Raw genomic sequence first — 16,148 nt, 5'->3', positions numbered from 1 at the left:
CCTTCACCGCCGCTCCCTCACCACCCGACGCCTGGAGGAAGAATGCCTCATCTTCCGCCTCGGAACACTTCAACCTCAGGGCATCAATGTGGACTTCAACAGTTTCCTCATTTCCCCTTCCCCCACCTCACCCCAGTTCCAAACTTCCAGCTCAGCATCATCCCCATGACTTGTCCTACCTGCCTATCTTCTTTTCCACCTATCCACTCCACCCTCCTCCCTGACCTATCATCTTCATCCCCTTCCCCACTCACCTATTGTTCTCTATGCTACTTTCTCCCACCCCCACCCTCCTCTCATTTATCTCTCCACCCTTCAGGCACTCTGCCTGTATTCCTGAAGGGCTTTTGCCCGAAACGTTGATTTTCCTGCTCCTCGGATGCTGCCTGAACCGCTGTGCTTTTCCAGCACCACTAATCCAGAATCTGGTTTCCAGCATCTGCAGTCATTGTTTTTACCAACAACGAAAAGTGGCCAACCAGAAATTGCTAGCCAAGTTCAGTACCCATGGGGATGCCCTCAACTGGGACCTAGGGTTCATGTCACACTACAGGTGACCCCACTGCACTGCACCACACACACACCCCCCTACAGACCCATACACTCACCAGACCCTCTCTCATACTCACATATCCTCTCACAGACCTATACCCTTTTACACTCACACTCATACACACATACTCTCACAGGCACTCGTAACCCCGCACACAGCCTTATATGCACATACGTACACACACAGGTTTGCGGGTGAATTTGTACTTGCAGAATTACATTTTATTTTGGTCAAAAACTGCACGAATCCACTTACAATTCTGTAAATCCCTATTTTAGATTAGAATCAATCTGAACATTGGGGCACAGACAGCTTCACGCAAGGCACCTCACATGTTCAATGCATTAACAAGGCCCACATGGCACCTATTGTTAAAGTTTACTTGAGAATGTCACTTTTAAAAAGTTCTGGGATTGACATATGAAAGAACTGAAACCAACGTGTTCATTCTAAAAGATGAGACTTAAACAATCAAGGTCTTTTTCAGTATACCATTTCAGTTACATCACACAGTAAACTTTAGCTATAAATTCTGTGTCTTACGATCTTATAATCCAAAACCACCTGAAGGAATGGCACTCCAAAAGCAAGTGCTTTCAAATAAACCTGTTGGACTATAACCTGGGTGTTGTGATTTCTTAACTAATTACATTCACAAAAACCAGGACATCTCCGATGTGACCAGTTACTGCCTGATCAGTCTACTCTCGAACAATTTGGGTTCTACCAAGACCACTAAGATTCTGACCTGGTCCAAACATGACAGAAGAGTTAAATTCCTGAGGGGAGAGGAGAGTGACTGTTCTTTACATCAAAGCAGCAAATAAGAATAAAAGAAATAGGAGCAGGAGTAAGCCATTCAGCCTTCGATTCTGCTTTGCTATTCTACAAATTATGGCTCATCTGTCCCAGACCTCAACTGCTTGTGTACCAGTTCCTCATAGCCCTCAATGTCAGCTGCAGAGCCAGGGGCGCTTGGCTGCAATCGCAGCTGGCCAGGAGTGGGGACTTCTCGTATCAGCAAGGCAACGACTGAGCTGAGGACACCATTGCAGGGCAAGTGTGGGTTCAGGTGGCTACTAAAGTTGGTCGAAAAGCGTGGCACTGGAAAAGCACTGCAGGTCAGGCAGTGTCTGAGGAGCAGGGAAATTAAATTTGCTGGCGTAATGTTTTCATCAGAAATGTTAATTCTCCTGCTCCTCGGATGCTGCCTGACCTGCTGTGTTTGTCCAGCACCACACTTTTTGATTCAGGTCTCCAGCATCTGCAGTCCTCACTTTCTCCTGCTACAGTGTGGTGGCTCCTCTGATGATCGCTCCAACACAGGCAGCAGCGAGGCAGTGGAGATCACTCTTCCAGTTACTGGAGACTGGGCGTAATGAGGACTGGGTCGTCAAGACTGTTATTCTGAACCTTTTGTTTCTTCATTTTTCTAATTTTTTTCTGAAGAATTTCTTAAGAATCTGTACCCAGGTACTTTCATACCCAAGATGAATGTAAATGTAGCAACTTGCAAATTGTTTTTACTGTACTCAGCATCATAGAGATGTACAACGTCTTCGTCCATGCCAACCAGATATCCTAACCCATTCAGACCCACCTGCCAGCGCCCGGCCCATATCCCTCCAAACCCTTCCTATTCATATACCCATCCAAATGCCTCTTAAATGTTGCAATTGTACCAGCCTCGACCAAATCCTCTGGCAGCTCATTCCATACACGTATCACCCTCTGCGTGAAAAAGTTGCGCCTTAGGTCTCTTTTATATCTTTCCCCTCTCACCCTAAACCTATGCCCTCTAGTTCTGGACTCCCCAAACCCAGGGAAGAGACTTTGTCTATATACCCTATCCATGTCCCTCATGATTTTATAAACCTTTATAAGGTCACCCCTCAGTCTCCGACACTCCAGGGAAAACAGCCCCAGCCTATTCAACCTCTCCCGATAGCTCAAATCCCCCAACTCTGGTAATATTCTTGTAAATCTTTTCTGAATCCTTTGTTTCATATACAAGAACACACAGAACCCTTGGCACTGCATTGTTTTGGATTCTCTCTCCATTTAAATGAGACCATTTTAAGATTTTTTTCTACTGAAGTACATGCCCTTACACTTTCCTAGATAAAACTCCATCTGCCAAATTTTTGACCAGTCATTATGCTGATCCCTTGCCAATTCCCTATGTCCTCGTCCTCATCCTCATGACTTACATCCTACTCTTGCAACACCAGCAACTTTGGAACATTACACTTTGCCCCCCTTTCCAAGTCATTGATATAAATTGTAAATAATTGAGTGCCTCGGGATAATTCTTGTGGCACTCCATAGTCACATCCTTCGAACCTCTCAAAGACCCATTAATCTTCAGTCAGTGTTTTGACCAATCCTCAATCTGTACTAATTTCATTACACTCAATAATCTGAGTTCCTATCTTGAGCAATAATCCAACAGCATCCATTAGTTCTCCTTCAACTGCCTGTTATATCCTCAAATAACAAGTAAATTTGTTAAACGCTTTCCCTTTCATGAAACCGTGTTGATTCTGTTTGATTGCATTAAGCTTTTCTCAATGTCCTGGTACATTATCCTTAATAAAGGGCTCTCGCGTTTCCCAACAGATATGGCCAAGTGTGACATCAAGCAGCACTGTGAATGGGAATTGGAGGAACACTCTCCACTAGTTGGAGTCATAGTTGGCACAAAGTTATTAGTGGAGGTTAAACATGTCAGTCCAACTGCTGCAGGGGCTCCTCAAGGCAGTGTGCTCGGTCCAAGCACCTTCAGCTGCTGTGATGCCAGAAATGAGAATCTCCCCATGACTTTCAATGCCTTCATAATCACCAAATCTTTCACTATCATCATCCTGGGGGATTACGATTGACCACAAACTGAACATGGTCAGCCACAGAAGTACCATGGCTACAAGAGCAGATCAGAGACTAGGCGTCCTGCAGCGATTAACACACCTTCTGACTCCCCAAAACCTGCCAATTATCTACCAGGCATAAGTCAGGAGTGTGATGGAGTACTCCCCACTTGCCTGGGTGAGCACAGCTCCAACAACTCAGGAAGTCCAAAACCAACCAGAAGATGGATTGATTGGCCACGTGCCCACTCACTGAAACATTCCCTTCCTTTGCCATCAATACACTCTGGCATTGATGTATACCACCTACAAATGCATGGCAGTAAGTGACCAAAGTTCTTTTGACAACACCTTTCAAACCTGCGACCTCTACCACCTGGAAGAAAAAGGACTGCATGGAAAGACCACCATCTGAGCCACACAGTACCGTGACTTGGAACTATACCATCGCTGACACTTGGTCAAAATACCAGAATGCTCTCCCTAATAGCAACATGGACTGCAGTTTGATTAGGAGGCAGCTCACCACCACCTTCTCAAGGGCAATCTAGGATGAACAATAAATGATGGCCCAGCCAGCAAGACTAACATCCCATTGAACAATTATTTTTTAAAAAATGCTTATTAAAATAGACTAGAAAAATGAATAAAAAGACTAGGTAAGACATGAATGTCACCACAGCAGCTTCTAATAATGCTCAGTACTTTCAAAGACCTCACCAGTAACTTTGGCTGAATAATGTTCCAAAGCCTCCCTTGTAATTTCTGTTTTCTAAAATTTGAAGTTTCACATTGCCAGTTTATTTTCTCTAAAACACACCAACATGTCTCAATACAGAACACTTAACATAGTAAAAACACCAAGAGACACTGCTCAAGAAGCTGATTCTCTCTTTCAGGCAAAACATCTGATTTCGCAAAACTCCCTCAGTATGCCAGCCGCAAGTTTTGTGGAACGGGATGTGAATGCAAAACCTTCCGTGCTACCAACTGGGCCACTTTCAAAAATTATTTCAGAAGGAAACAATATAAAGGAGAGCTGAGAGAAATTCTGGACACCCAAGCACAAATGTTCAGCAGGCAACATTTATATTATAATCAGGGCGTATGTATCCCACAAGTGTGCTAACCCAGTCATCTTTAAAGTCAAAACATTACATTCTATGTAAGAGTGTAGAAGAGGTTCAAAATAAATATTTTTCTGGGGCTTAAAAGTAGAACTGATTGCAAAGCCCCAGTGTGAACAGCCATCTACTACCGAGTCCCAAGCCACCACTTTACCAACTGCAAAAGGCTTGAGCTCAACCCCGATTGACATTACAACGGACAACATACACAGGGAATGCTACCTTACAGATGGAGTACTAAATTGAGGTTGGGTCTTCCCCCTCAGGTGGATACCAAGTACTCCACAGCACTGTTTTGAGGAGGACAGGGGAGTTTGTGCTGAATTTTGGCCCACATTTATTCATCAATTCCAAAGACAGATGAGCTGGTCATTTATCGGCATTCTTTTGGGATGTTGACATGCTCAGATTTGCTACTGTATTTCTTCAATTTCACAGGTGACTGTTTCAAAAGCACGTGAAACAGTTTGAGATGTCTCAAAGGGGTGAAGTACACCACAAGTTCGGTTTGTTTGGTAAACACGATATGCATATTCACAGCCAGTATTCTATCACAGGAAGGGCAAAGTTTAAGGTTTTATCTTTGCTTCCAGAGTTTGTGCTTCCACAGAACAGTCAGCCTTTGAGCAATAATAAGGACAGATAACACCATTAACTTGCTCACAACCACAGTGGCATTCTTGCATCGTATATGAAAACCGAACTTTTGACACTGTTCAATTTGATTAGTACACATATGCTGATTGGGGTTTCCAAAGTACGTGTCACAATTAGTAGAGCAAAGGTGTCACACAAATGCACCGCACCCTCATGTGAATGACAGCAGGATTGCAATGAACCACTAGCACCCTCCCGAGAAAGCAAAGGAACCTAGAAATTTAGAAACAAATGTGGGGATTCTCAATGTAAACAGTGTTTGCTATTCTAACAGATCCCTATTGTTACGATCAGAACGGTCATTTACATAATGTACCTGGTAATGAAGATCCATGGAAGTTATCTACAACTAGGTTGCATTTCTACATTACCAAAGACTTGCCTGTACGTGAGTGGTGAATTTTGGAATCCAACAAGTTAAACAAAGAAAAGTTTACATTTATATGGAACCTTTCATGACCTCAGGAAGTCTCAAGCGTAAAGTTGAAGGAGTAATTTTGAAGTTTAGTCACAGGTATAGTGTAATGAAAGCTACAGCAATTTCCACACAGCAAGTTCCCACAAACTTGAGCATGATGGTGACCAGGCAATATGTTTCTGCAGTGCTCATTCAGGAATATGGGCCAGGACCCTGGCTGCTCAGTGGTAAAAGATGGTTGAGATGGAGTGATGGTGAGTGGGATGGGAAAAAAAAAAGAGGGAGGATGTGTTTGTGGTGTAGCACTGCCCAAAGTCTCCAAAATGCAGAAAAAGCAGCCACTAGATAAACTGCCCTTCAATGCTCGCCTCTCTTTGAGGCAGGTGGTAAACACCACTCAGCACATTCTCTTCATAGCTGGATTTGTACTGATGGCACAGCTCAAGTCATATTAAAGCAAAGTGTGGCATCAGCAGGTACAACAACTTGCTTTTGTTGTGGACACTGTTCAAGCCAGAAGTCCCTGGAAAGGAAGGGAGTTGCATTTAGAAATACCCTTCACATCATTAGGACATCCAAAGGTGCTTCATAGACAATTACCTCTGAAACATAGTCATGTTAGTTTGAGAGGAAACAGAGTCAGGCCTTGTTCACATGAAACCACGTAACTCCACTAAACAATCAGTGACATGGAATGAATTTAAAGTGGCAGACAATAACAAATGGGTCAAGTTTGAATATTGTTGGTTTATTAAACCATTAAATGGCAATCATAGGTTCTTCTTCACTCCTTTTATTCAGTTGCTGGGGTTGCCCGCAACTTTGCCAAATAGTTCAGGACAGGTATTAGCAGACACACCCCTCAACTTCCCTCATTAGACAAGTACAGCTAATTTTATGAAGCAGCAAGTGAGAGTTATCACTTGCGACAGGAAATTCAATCGTACTGAAGGTAACAAGCACACACTAAACACAGTATCGCCGTTGAAATCGGAACCAACATTCCTTTGTCCTCACCACACTATAGTGTCTTGTAAAGCAGATAAACAGCATAGCCAAGTAATGTAGTCATACCAACTCCTCCTGGGCTGGAGGGCAGTTTCCCTCTCGCCTGCTTGAAATAACCTAGAAACCAGTTTCATTTCAACAATGCAATTACCAGGAGTTTTCAGCCTGAATTGATAAAACATCCAAACTGCTGATTAAACATGTTCACTACCGTGGCCGCGTAACTAGGCTGATAAATCATGCTAATTATTCTTTCATTGCACATCCCAGCTCGAGAAACTTTAAAAGGTCACATTATGACTTGGAAGTATGTTGCTGCCCTTCAGTATGACTGGGTCATAATTCTGGAAATCACAGCATAATGGCATTGTAAGTCTATCTCCAGCACATAAGGTGCAGCAGTTCAGCTTAAAAGTAACCATCGTCCCAGAGGACCATAGGGATGTTTTGTCATGGGAAAGACATTGCTGTTGGTCAGTTTAACCTGAGGACCATCTTGACTCAGGCAAGGGATGAGGTTGCGAAGGTGGATCTTCATGATGACATCGGTCAGTACAGGAAATATATCCACACACTGTTCACATCACTCTGCAATGCAAACCAGCCACCCAGCCAACTCAGCTAACCAACCCTCAACAGTTCTAAAGACAGCTCACCATCACCTTCTCAAGTGCAAGTAGGAATAGGCAATAAATGCTGGCCCAACCAGTGAAACACACATCCCGTAAATTAATAAAACAAAGCCAGCAACTTCTTCTGCAACCTCTACTGCTGACAGTGCTGTTGTGGGCCAGGTAATGACATGAATAGTGAGGCAGAACTAAGCCAGCATGTAAGTTTTTTCCAAATTGTATTCTATGCTAAATACTCCTACTCCTTTCCCTCCTCTTTGAAACCTTGCTGGATTAAAACAGGATGTTCTTTTTGAACTTATTTCAGCCATTACCTCACTACTGTTACTTCATTTTTCATGGCCTGACACCTTGCCCTCCTCCACTCCAATTTACAGCCTTTAAAATTCCAAACTGAGCATCAATTGCTCTTCTTTCTTAAACTCTACACTGAAACGCTCTAGAATAGATCTGCGTATATTAAAAAAGCAATAGCACCGTCTACTGACAGGAAACTGTACTGTGATTCCAGTGACTGCAAAATAATTAATGGTGACTTAAAAGGTCTATCGCTGCAGAGCTAAAACCTTGACAGCGCAAAGCCAATACTTAATTTAATAAATCACTACTACAAAGAATATTTTTTACAACGAGTGAGTAATAGAGACATACAAAATGGAAACAGGCCCTCTGGCCCAATATGTCATGTTGATCAGATTTCTTAAACTAAACTAGTTCCATTTGCCTGCGTTTGGCACATATCCCTCTAAACCTCTGCTATCCAAGTATCTATCCAAATATCTTTTAAATGTTGTAATTGTATCCACCTTCCCCACTTCCTCTGACAGCTCGCTCCATATACAAACCACTGTGTGTGTGAAAAAGTTGCCCCCTCTGATCCCTTTTAAATCTTTCCCCTCTCACCCTAAATCTATTCTCTCTAAGTTTTCAACTCCCCTACCCTGCGGAAAAGACCTTGATTATTCACCTCAAGTATGCCCCTCGCGATTTTATAAATCTCTATAAAGGTTAGCCCTCAGGCTCTCACTCTCTGGTGAAAAACGTCCCTGCCAATCCAGCCCCTCATTAAAGCAGTCTTGGTAACATGCTTGTGAATCTTTGCAAACATTCCAGTTTTATGACATTCTTCCTATAGCAGGATGACCAGAATTGTATGCAATACTCCAAATGCGACCTCACCAATGTCTTGTACAGCTGTAACATAACGTCCAAATAACTATACTCAATGCTCTGACCAATGAAAAAGAGCACATCAACCACCTTCTTCACCATCTTATCTACCTGTGAGCCACTTTCAAGGAATTATGTATCTGCAACCAGAGGCCTCTATTCAACACCACTTCCCTCAGTTCCTACCTTTAACTGTGTTCGTTGTACCATAGTTTGTCTTTGCAAAATGCAACACCTCGCATTTTTAATGTGAATTAAACTCCATCTGCCATGCTTCAGCTCATTGGCCCAGTTGATCATGATCCAGTTGTATTCTTAGATAGCCTCCTCCACTGTCCACCATACCAACATTTGCAAATTTACTAAACATACCTTCTAAATTTTCATCCAAACCACTTATATAACTGATGAACAACAGTGGACACAGCACCGATCCTTGCAGTACATCACTGGTCACAGGCCTCTAGTCTGAACAATAACCCTCTACCAAATGACATCAAAATTGTTGGTATGGTGGACAGTGGAGGAGGTTATCTAAGAATACAACCACCATAATTACATTTACAACTTCTTCAGGCTGTGTTGTCAGTGCGAACAAATTGTGATACAGAAGACAAAGGAAGCATGGTGAATGGAAAATAAAACAATAAAATTAACTCTGCGGAAGCATATTTTACTGAAAATAAGGATTTAGTGTCCTTCTGTCTATTCCACAAAACATAAAATATGACCATAAGACACAGGTGCCAGGAATTAAGAAAAATAGAAATTGATGGAAAAACTCAACAGATCTGTGAGAAAACAGAGTTAACATTTCAGGTGTAGTGACTTTCCTTCAGAAAGTTAAGACATAGGGTTAGACGCAGGTCATTCAGACCATTGGGTCTAGTCTGCCATTCAATACCTGATCTGATAATCCTCAACCTCACAATTCCTGCTCTTTTTCCACAAGCCTTAATTCTCAGGTTTATCACAGTCTTGAATATTCTCAGTGACGTAGTCTCTAGATCTCTGTGGTAAAGAATTCAACAGATTCATTACCTTCAAGAGAAATTCTTGACCTGCCTTAAATGTATAACTCCGTACTGTGAGATTGTGCTCTTCGGTCTTGCACTCCCCACAAGGGAAAATAACCTCTCCACATCTACACTATCAAACCACCGAAGAACTTTAAATATTTCAATACGGTCTTCTCTCATTCTTCTCAACTTCAATGAGTATAGGCCAGACCTACTCAATCCTTCCAATAAGACAGTCCTTCCATACTTGGCATTAGCCAAGTAAACTTTCTCTGGACATCTCCAATGCAGTATGTCATTCCATAGATATAAGGAACCAAAACTATTCACAGTATTCCAGCTGTGGTCTGACTGTATAATTTTAGTGAGACCTCCTTATTTTTATTCACAAAAGAACATTTCCAGATTGAGGGATAAATATTATTTTCCATAAGAGGGAAACCCACCACTGCTGTTCTTCAAATTGGTGCCATGAGATATTCTCCTTTTACCCAAGATGGCAGACGGTCTGATAAAATAAAGAGAGTTCACACAGATGGAAAAAAGCAAACAAAAAATACAGCAGATCCTTGGTTAACAGGAGAACGACATCAGGTATCAATTGCTAATCCAATCCTTTCTGTCTACCCATCCCATAAATTTTGTTTGAACATCTTTTACAATCACTTTGCTCCAAGTATAAAGCTGTACCTGTGCAATTGCAGCCTCGTTGTCTGCCAGTCCAAGGAGGAAGATCCGCACTTTGTCGATTTTCACTGGGATGACTCGGCCCCTCCACTTCACTTCACTCATAGTGGCAGCATGCTTTGCTCTGGTCTGTGTTAGCAGTGACTTTGAAAAATGCACATAAATTAACGTCGGAATGAATAAAGTCTAAGAACAATATTTCTAATACCACTTGATCTCAACAAATCCTTTAGCATAAATGAAACAGTGAGTCATAGTGAAAACTGCTCCAGGGATGAGTTAGCTTGGATATAGTGAGCCAAGTGGGCTTTGTGCTGTAAACTCTGGATTAGTGATGCTGGAAGAGCACAGCAGTTCAGGCAGCATCCGAGGAGCAGGAAAATTGACGTTTTGGGCAAAAGCCCTTCATCAGGAATAAAAGAAGAGCCTGAAGCGTGGAGAGATAAGCTAGAGGAGGGTGGGGGTGGGGAGAAAGTAGCATAGAGTACAATAGGTGAGTGGGGGAGGGGATGTAGGTGATAGGTCGGGGGCGGGTGGAGTGGATAGGTGGAAAAGGAGATAGGCAGGTAGGACAAGACATGGGGACAGTGCTGAGCTGGAAGTTTGGAACTAGGGTGAGGTGGGGGAAAGGGGAAATGAGGAAACTGTTGAAGTCCACATTGATGCCCTGGGGTTGAAGTGTTCCGAAGCAGAAGATGAAGCGTTCTCCCTCCAGGCGTCTGATGGTGAGGGAGCGGCGGTGAAGGAGGCCCAGGACTTCCATGTCCTCGGCATAGTGGGAGGGGGAGTTGAAATGTTGGGCCACAGGGCGGTGTGGTTGATTGGTGCGGGTGTCCCGGAGATGTTCCCTAAAGCAATCTGCTAGGAGGCGCCCAGTCTCCCCAGTGTAGAGGAGACCGCATCGGGAGCAACGGATGCAATAAATGATATTAGTGGAAGTGCAGGTAAAACTTTGATAGATGTGGAAGGCTCCTTTAGGGCCTTGGATGGAGGGGAGGGAGGAGGTGTGGGCACAGGTTTTGCAGTTTCTGCGGTGGCAGGGGAAGGTGTCAGGATGGGAGGATGGGTTGTAGGGAGGCGTGGACCTGACCAGGTAGTCACAGAGGGAACGGTCTTTGCGGAAGGCGGAGAGGGGTTGGGAGGGAAATATATCCCTGGTGGTGGGGTCTTTTTGGAGGTGGCGGAAATGTCGGCAGATGATTTGGTTTATGCGAAGGTTGGTAGGGTGGAAGGTGAGTACCAAGGGCATTCTGTCCTTGTTACGGTTGGGGGGGTGGGGTCTGAGGGCGGAGGTGCAGTATGTGGACGAGATGCGTTGGAGGGCATCTTTAACCACGTGGGAAGGGAAATTGCAGTCTCTAAAGAAGGCGGCCATCTGGTGTGTTCTATGGTGGAACCGCTCCTCCTGGGAGCAGATACGGCGGAGGCGGAGGAATTGGGAATACGGGTTGGCATTTTTGCAAGAGGTAGGGTGGGAAGAGGTGTAATCCAGGTAGCTGTGGGAGTCGGTGGGTTTGTAAAAAATGTCAGTGTCAAGTCGGTCGTCATTAATGGAGATGGAGAGGTCCAGGAAGGGGAGGGAGGTGTCAGAGATGGTCCAGGTAAATTTAAGGTCAGGGTGGAATGTGTTGGTGAAATTGATTGAGACAGGCATAGCTGGGGCCCATACGTGTGCCCACCCTACCAACCTTCGCATAAACCAAATCATCCGCCGACATTTCCGCCACCTCCAAAAAGTCCTCAGATGCTGCCTGAACTGCTGTGCTCTTCCAGCACCACTAATCCAGAATCTGGTTTCCAGCATCTGCAGTTTTTACCCTTTGTGCTGTAAACACCTATGGTTTTAACAAGTGATGACTACACGTCAGTGCAAAGCCTCATCAATAACTATAGGATACCGGAAACCAGAGATGTAGCAGCATTATCTCAGGGAGCACTCCAGCAGGGAAAGTAGCTGGATTAGTCACCCAATATGCTAAATACTAGCTAATGAGGCAACTCAATACCTGTGCATGTGGATGAGAAAGGATTTATACAGTAACAAAAAATAAAGCTTAAAATAAATGGTGCCAGACTGTTGAAAATAATGCTTTCAATCAATGATGTCAAGTGCAGGAGAGGTTCTCACTGTCAGGAACAGTCCTGATTAGAATTGGGGGCTGCTTAAATCAAGTTTGAAGTGGTAGCCTAAGATTGTCATTGTTAACCAAACTGTAACACTGCAAGTTTAGCCTTGCTGCTGGACCACCCCAGAAGCATAGGATAATCCAATATACAAACAATTCAATACACCTAAAAAGGTACTGCATCAAAAACATAATCCTCATTTTCAGACAGTGCAGGAAGAGTCCCGGTTTGAGCAATTGCGTATCCCCTGCTCTCTCTCTCACCCCAAACAATCAGCAAACAAAGCAAACTGAACTACAAACTTTGGAAGCAACCAATCAGAAAAGGTTAGAATTACAACCAATGAAATTTACCCTATTCAATTACAAACTGATTATAAACAGTACTCCTTACATCCAGCAACCCTCCAGCCTCTCCTGATTTCATTCGCATCTGAATCAGTTCTTTCATTGCAGACTGGTCACCTGTCAACAGAGAAAAGTTTTCTCCATAAATATAGACTTCATATTTCAGCACTCACTGCTCTTCTCAGATGGGCTGTATCGTAAGACAGTTGGAGCATTCTGAAGCAATACTTCAGTTCCTGATTGCTCCACACAGATCCAGGTCTTAGGTCGTAACAAGTAACCTTTAAAATACTTTGAACCACTGACTCCCACACTGAGGGAGAAGGCGGCAAAAGAGAGAGGGAATGAAGCAACAAGAAAGCTGATATATTGGGAGGTCAAAGACAGAAGTAGCAAAAAATCACAACAATCCCTACAGTGTGCAAGCAGGCTATTCAGTCCATTGAGTCCACATTGACCTCTGAAGGAGCACCCTACCCAGACCCACTCCTGTACCCCATTTCCCATGGCTAATCACAGAGCCTGCACAAAGCCTGGACACAATGGGCAATTTAGCATGACCAATCCACCTAATCTCCATATCATCGGATTGTGGAAGGAAACTGCAGCACCCGGAGGAAATCCATGCAGACAAGGGAAGAACTTGCAAATTCCACACAAATAGTCGCCCAAAGGTGGAATTGAACCCAGGTCCCTGGCACTGTAAGGGAGCAGTGCTAACCACTGAGCTGCCATGCTTCCCAAATGTACCTAAAGATTGCAATATACCCTCTGAAATGTGTCAATATGTCCAGGGTTTTGCTGGCAGTTGCTGAGATTTAACGTTGAGATTAGGCTTCGAGGAGAATATTTCTCACCTTGGACTGTGGGACATATATGGCAATGCCAAAAGATAGGTTGCTGCACTTTGGTTATAATGATGCCGCACACCTTGATGCAGAACAATGTTAACATCTGACCTGCAGGTGTGTGCGCGAGAGAGAAAGAAAAACACTAGGAGAGTGAGAGAGACAAAATTGTGAGAAGTTCATTTTAACACACCTCACCAACCTTGAAAAATTTCCAAATTTATGGTAGGAACAGCAAGAGGAAAAATGAGTTTAATGTCATGAGTTGCCCAGGACCACATCTGATGAATGTCCACGTGCACAAGTTATTGGAGATCTACTGTGGAAATCCAGAGCTCTGATATGAAAACAAGGACTTCAGAAAAGGAGTGGAGATTGATGCATTAACACAATCCTACCGGAAGTGTAGGAATAGTTCAGCTTGTCAAGTTGAACGCCTCATTGGGACTTTGTTCATGATCTTACCTATATTATAATCGCAGTAACGTATATTAGGTGAGATCTCCTCCACACGCTGATGGTATAATACCGCCTGTTCATCTGTAAATGCACTAGCTAACTTCTCATAGATTGTCCTGTCAAACACAAAGGCAAATTAGGGTCAAAACTTCCATACTGCATGTAGCTGGGCACTGGAAAAGTGCTGCATGTGCAAGTGTTTAACTGGTCCAGCTTAAATAATGGAGGCAACAGACAGTCACTTGGGAGGCTGTGTATTTACTACCCAACTTTTGACAGTGCTCATTGCTTTTCAACAACAACATGCATCAATGCAGTGCTCTAACATGGAAAAACACTGCAGGCTGTTCCAGTGAGACAGACAAAAATTGAAACTGGTTGACCAAACTAAAGAGAAAAGCAAGAACTGCCTGTCATAAAGTGGCTTGTTTCACTTGGAAGGTAGAATTTAACATACGCTAAACAACAGGAAAATAGAGGTAAAGAGATTGGACAAGGAATACCAGAGATAGGGCCTATATGGCTAAAGGCATGACCAGCAATGGTAGGGTGAGGAAAATGGGACACATAGCTTATGTATGCACATTGCTTAAAAAAAAATTATATTCTAGTAAAATGCAATGGTTTTTGATGTTAAATTTGCATGTTCAAATTGAGAAAAACAGTAAGCAACAGTCAAAAACAACTCAGAAGAACAAAACACTGTGGAGATAGTGAAGTGGCACAACCTGGTTACAACGTGTTTGTTTTTCACCTCCCCACTGTACAGAATCCCATACCTGATGAGTAAACAACAGGCAGCACTAGCCACTGATCTGCTGGATGACCAACTTTTCAGTTTCAGGAGCTCAAGTAGATTTGTTAGCTACCCTGACCTCCAGATCAAGTTGGCAACTGGAAAACCCTTTCACAATAAACTGTCTATACTAAACACAGTAAATTACAGACATATCAACCTGCAGATGTTAGCGGTACCTGCTGCGTTAAGTCCAGCGCTGGTAGACAAATTGAAGAAAATAGGAAACGATTCCTTTGACTGAAGCCTCTGAAGAGTAATTCAAATAGACACCCACCCCCACCCCTTTCCTCACTGCTTCACTGGAATGCACTGCCTGAGAGTGGGGTGAAGACAGGGTAAACCGAGGTTTTCAAAGGGAATTGGATCGTTATCTATATAGTAAAATATTGCAGAGCTATGGGGAAAGGGCAGGGGAGTGGGTAAGCAGAGTTGTTCTTTCAAAGAGTGAGCATTAACACAACAGGCTTAATGGCCTCCTTCCATGCTACACCTTTTTACTACTCTAACATCATTCATGAGAAATCCTGCCCACCCACCTCCATGCTTCAGCCTTACGCAAACCCTGTAATGAAGAATATCGAAACGATTGCTGCCAAAGATAATATATCTTGGTCTTGGCATTGAGGAGGTTAGGTCAAGGTGCTTAGAACTGACAATGCCCACATCATTCAACAAAATATCTTCAACAGTCATGGAATGACTTGGCTACCACTAGTCTTGGGCTAACGATCACTAGGTCACAAACATCTGAAGAGAAGTTCCAGATTATTCTCCAAAATTTCCACATCTGCTCAGTCTCCCCAACCATCAAGATAACGCACATCACCATTAATCAAAGGTTTAACAAAAATAGCCACATCAATAAAGTGCAATAGGAACAGGACATGGGTTTGATATTCTGCAATGTGAGGTCAGTCAATGAGCCACTCAAAGTTCCCTACAATATACAAGTCTCAAGTCAGAATGGTGCTATTATAACACCTCAAGAACTTTAACACCAATCAATTGGTACATCTGCAAAGGATGTGCACCCACCCGTGCTTTTACTGCAACATGCTGGTTGTAGTATGAATGATTGACTCATTCAGCTGACTTTGACAGTACTTCTATATCCTGAAAGATCTACAACGGAGAGCAAGAACAGCAACGAAATGAAAATCCATTTTTTGAAATTAGAGATAATTCTGCTTGGACATTTATCGTGCTTTCATTGAATACCGAACTTAACTCTCTTGTGGGTTGTCATTGGCATAATGGCTGAAGTGCTGCCAGGTGGTATTCCATCATCACCTCAAAAGATGGCAACACATGCAGAATGCCAACGTTGACCGCATTCCCAAAACCAATGGAAAAAACCTCATACCCCCAGGACCAAACAGGAAGTAAGACCATGGCATGATATTGACAGGGAAGTGGAAGACAGTGGGAGG

General features: G+C 43.3%; 1 protein-coding gene across 1 annotated transcript in view; it reads right to left on the bottom strand.

Annotated features, from left to right (window-relative positions):
- srp68 (signal recognition particle 68) overlaps positions 1 to 16,148 on the bottom strand; it is a 61,483-nt gene that overhangs the window by 34,932 nt on the left and 10,403 nt on the right. The window contains exons 6-8 of the mRNA XM_088000417.1: positions 13,926 to 14,035; positions 12,659 to 12,729; positions 10,142 to 10,282 (exon numbers count right to left, since the gene is read on the bottom strand). Coding sequence (XP_087856543.1) covers positions 10,142 to 10,282; positions 12,659 to 12,729; positions 13,926 to 14,035 — 322 coding nt within the window. The remainder of the gene's footprint in view (positions 1 to 10,141; positions 10,283 to 12,658; positions 12,730 to 13,925; positions 14,036 to 16,148) is intronic.

The sequence above is a fragment of the Chiloscyllium plagiosum genome, unplaced genomic scaffold (genome assembly GCF_037043375.1).
Source record: "Chiloscyllium plagiosum isolate Xiang-an unplaced genomic scaffold, Cpla_swu_hap1 HiC_scaffold_25, whole genome shotgun sequence".
Classification (NCBI taxonomy): domain Eukaryota; kingdom Metazoa; phylum Chordata; class Chondrichthyes; order Orectolobiformes; family Hemiscylliidae; genus Chiloscyllium; species Chiloscyllium plagiosum.
This window is presented reverse-complemented; position numbering and strand designations above follow the sequence as displayed.